Consider the following 2,776-nt stretch of genomic DNA (forward strand, 5'->3'; position numbering starts at 1 on the left):
CTCGCCAAGGGTACCGGCGCCTGGGCTGCGTCCCGCTTGTCAGCATGTTCCCTGCCGGCCACACGGCTCCCCCCGCTCCCACTCATCCGCTCCCAGGCTGTGCCTCTCCTCCGCCACTGCGCGGCTCCGTTACCCACAGGGCTCTGCTCAGCAGCCCGGCGCACCGGCCACTTCCGCCGCGGCCATTTTGTTTTTCACCGCTCGCCAAGGGTACCGGCGCCTGGGCTGCGTCCCGCTTGTCAGCATGTTCCCTGTGGCGAGGGCTGCTCTGAACCTCACCGGTAAGCAAGGAAGAGGCTCCCTGGGGTATGGAAGTGCTGGGGGTGTTTCGCGGCTGTAGGAGGTTTCCTCAGGGGTTTCTCTTCCCTGTGAGGACTGTCCCTGAGCAACCCCTGGGCTCGCTTCGCCCCGGGGCAGGGCCGTGAGGGCAGCTGAGGGGCTGCGGACGGCTGTCTCGTCGCCCTTCCTTTGCTGCCTTTTTTCTTTTCTTTTTTTTTTTCCTGCCTGTTCTGTCTCCTAGTTGCTTTCACTTGAGCTGACCTTGGTTTCCCTTCTTCGGTGCTTTTCCTCCTTGATAGTAACTGAGGCCCATCCCGGTTTTGTAACCGGAGGTGGCTAGGTGTAGTCAGTGACCAGCCTTTAAACACCAGGATGAGGTTATCTCCTCAGTGACAGGCTCCCCGGTGCTTAAACTGTTCCTCTCAAATCTGCTCCTGGTTCCTGATGTGCTTAGCCCGAGGTGCATGCACCTGAACGCCCGTAGCAGTGTTTCCCTCGGTGGATATTCAAGCTGCTTTTTTCTCTTTGCACGCCAGGGATGTGGTAGTGTTATGCGTGTTGCCATCATCTTCTCTAGTCATGTTTGCATAAATGTGAACCTTTGCCCTCAAACTAAAAGGTTATATTTTGTAATGTCTATCTTTATGCACAGATCAGGGTCTCATCAAATGCTTTTTATACAACTGCTGAACAATCTCTGTGTTTTGAAGCTGGTGGTTTGATTCTTCACTCTGTCTTGTCCTTAGTAAGCGTCCCTTTTATAATGCACACTTACAAAGTACGTCATACATGCTGTCATCTGAAGGTATCCTCCTGTATTTCGTTCTCTGTTATTTAGCCTGTGTGAAGGCCCACAGTTATTTCCACTTCCTTCTTCACCTCCCTCCCCTCCCTTCAGAAATCTGGAGGGAATAAGAGATGGGCGTTGCCCATACCCCCATCTTCAACCTCTTAATTTGATGATGAGCTTCATCCTGAAAATGCCTATATTAGGTACACATACTGTCAATGTAGATATTTACATATGGAAATCTGAAACTTTTAAATACTAAACAAAATATTAGTGTACTTGAACTTCCACACTGAGGGCCCAAAGAAAACATATTAATGAAAAAGGTAACTTAGAGGATTTTCTTACTGGAATTAGACTTTAGGAATAACTTTCTACAGAGACATTGGGAGAGCTGAAACAAAACACAAGGCTTTCTGTATGTATTTTTTTATCTCTAAGTCCAAAAGAGTAATTTTTTTTCAGCTTTTCTTGAAGTGTTTTAATGCTTACACTTGCCTCTCTGTTGGTGGGAGATGAGGATTGTGAAAGGATTGAATCTATTTTGGTTGATTTCTGTACTTCTAATTCTCTTTAACATTCATTAGCTCGTGGCATTCAGCGTACTGCAGTAAGACAAGCTCATCGAAAACATGAGCCTGACTTCCATGATAAATACGGAAACCTGGTACTCCTTGGTGGAGCCGCGGTTTTTACTGTTGTCTGGGGCTATGTAAGTTGTCTTTTTTTCACCACTCTTGTGGCTAGCTGTAAACTTGCAAGCTATTAAGTTTCACAAGGGCTTGCTTGTTTGACATAATGTGGTTGGAATTTAACAGGTTTTTGTATAAGTGAATAGTAATGTGATAGAGATGTAAGTTGTGTTAGTTCATATTTTGATCTTGAGTTGTTACACAAATTTCTGTGTCAGTCTTGCTTGATTTTAAAATGTAGTAGAAACACAAGTGTTCTCTATTTCACTTGGGATTTCTGAGCTATGCAGGTAGATGTTTTAGCAGAAAAATTTGTAGATTAAAATAACAGTATGGTGATGGGGCTTCACATTCCAGATTCTTTGTTCGAAAGCTAGATATTTTGAAATAGAAAAATGAAGTATTTAAATGTTATTCAATATAAATATATTCCACTTGCTGTATTAGAAAATTACATTCATCTTCTAATAAAAGAAATCTAAACTGAAAGCAATAGAAATAGCCATCTATCAGAAAGTTTCTTTGATTTCAGAGTTAATAATCTTGATTTTTATCTTCCTCTAGGTGTTGACACAAGCTGGAATTGAGTGGGGCTTGTCACCTGTTGGCAGAATCACTCCAAAAGAATGGAGGGAGTAAGAGCCTTCGCTTGTAATGGACTGGTCTAAACTTTCACTGAAAAAATTATCATGTCGTGACGTTTGTTCCCTGATTACCACTTGTTCAGTGGCATTTGTGGTTAATAAACATACGTAGAAACCTCTCTGGGTCTTCTAGGTTTCCTCTACGCTCTGTGTCTGCTGAAGAAATAGTGTAAACACTCGAAGTAATGAAATCCTATGGTAGGTAGTCCCGGTTGTTCCGGGAAAGGTCACTAGTGGATAACGGACAAATCCAGACGGTTGTCCCTTTAGCCCAGTATGGGTGCTGAAATGAACCGCACCTGCAGAGCTCACATCACTTTACTGCTGACTTCTGCACATCTGATGACAAAGCTGACATCCCATTTTTTCTC

The 2,776-nt window shown here is 44.2% G+C and overlaps 1 protein-coding gene across 1 annotated transcript; it reads left to right on the forward strand.

Annotated features, from left to right (window-relative positions):
* The first annotated feature begins 244 nt into the window (after positions 1–244).
* Positions 245–2,400, forward strand: LOC104457419 (cytochrome c oxidase subunit 7B, mitochondrial-like). Its single transcript, XM_010081273.1, has 3 exons — positions 245–281; positions 1,657–1,781; positions 2,326–2,400. The coding sequence occupies exons 1-3, from the start codon at positions 245–247 to the stop codon at positions 2,398–2,400; spliced, it is 237 nt and encodes a 78-aa protein (XP_010079575.1).
* The last annotated feature ends 376 nt before the right edge of the window (positions 2,401–2,776 follow it).

The sequence above is a fragment of the Pterocles gutturalis genome, unplaced genomic scaffold, assembly GCF_000699245.1.
Source record: "Pterocles gutturalis isolate BGI_N339 unplaced genomic scaffold, ASM69924v1 scaffold19751, whole genome shotgun sequence".
NCBI lineage: Eukaryota > Metazoa > Chordata > Aves > Pterocliformes > Pteroclidae > Pterocles > Pterocles gutturalis.

What these genes read in the sequence shown, in the direction of transcription:
- LOC104457419 (XM_010081273.1), top strand. Translation starts at nt 245, where the DNA reads ATGTTCCCTGTGGCGAGGGCTGCTCTGAACCTCACCG. An exon ending in GGCTGCTCTGAACCTCACCG is followed by an intron (nt 282 to 1,656) that starts GTAAGCAAGGAA and finishes AACATTCATTAG; the next exon opens with CTCGTGGCATTCAGCGTACT. An exon ending in TTACTGTTGTCTGGGGCTAT is followed by an intron (nt 1,782 to 2,325) that starts GTAAGTTGTCTT and finishes ATCTTCCTCTAG; the next exon opens with GTGTTGACACAAGCTGGAAT.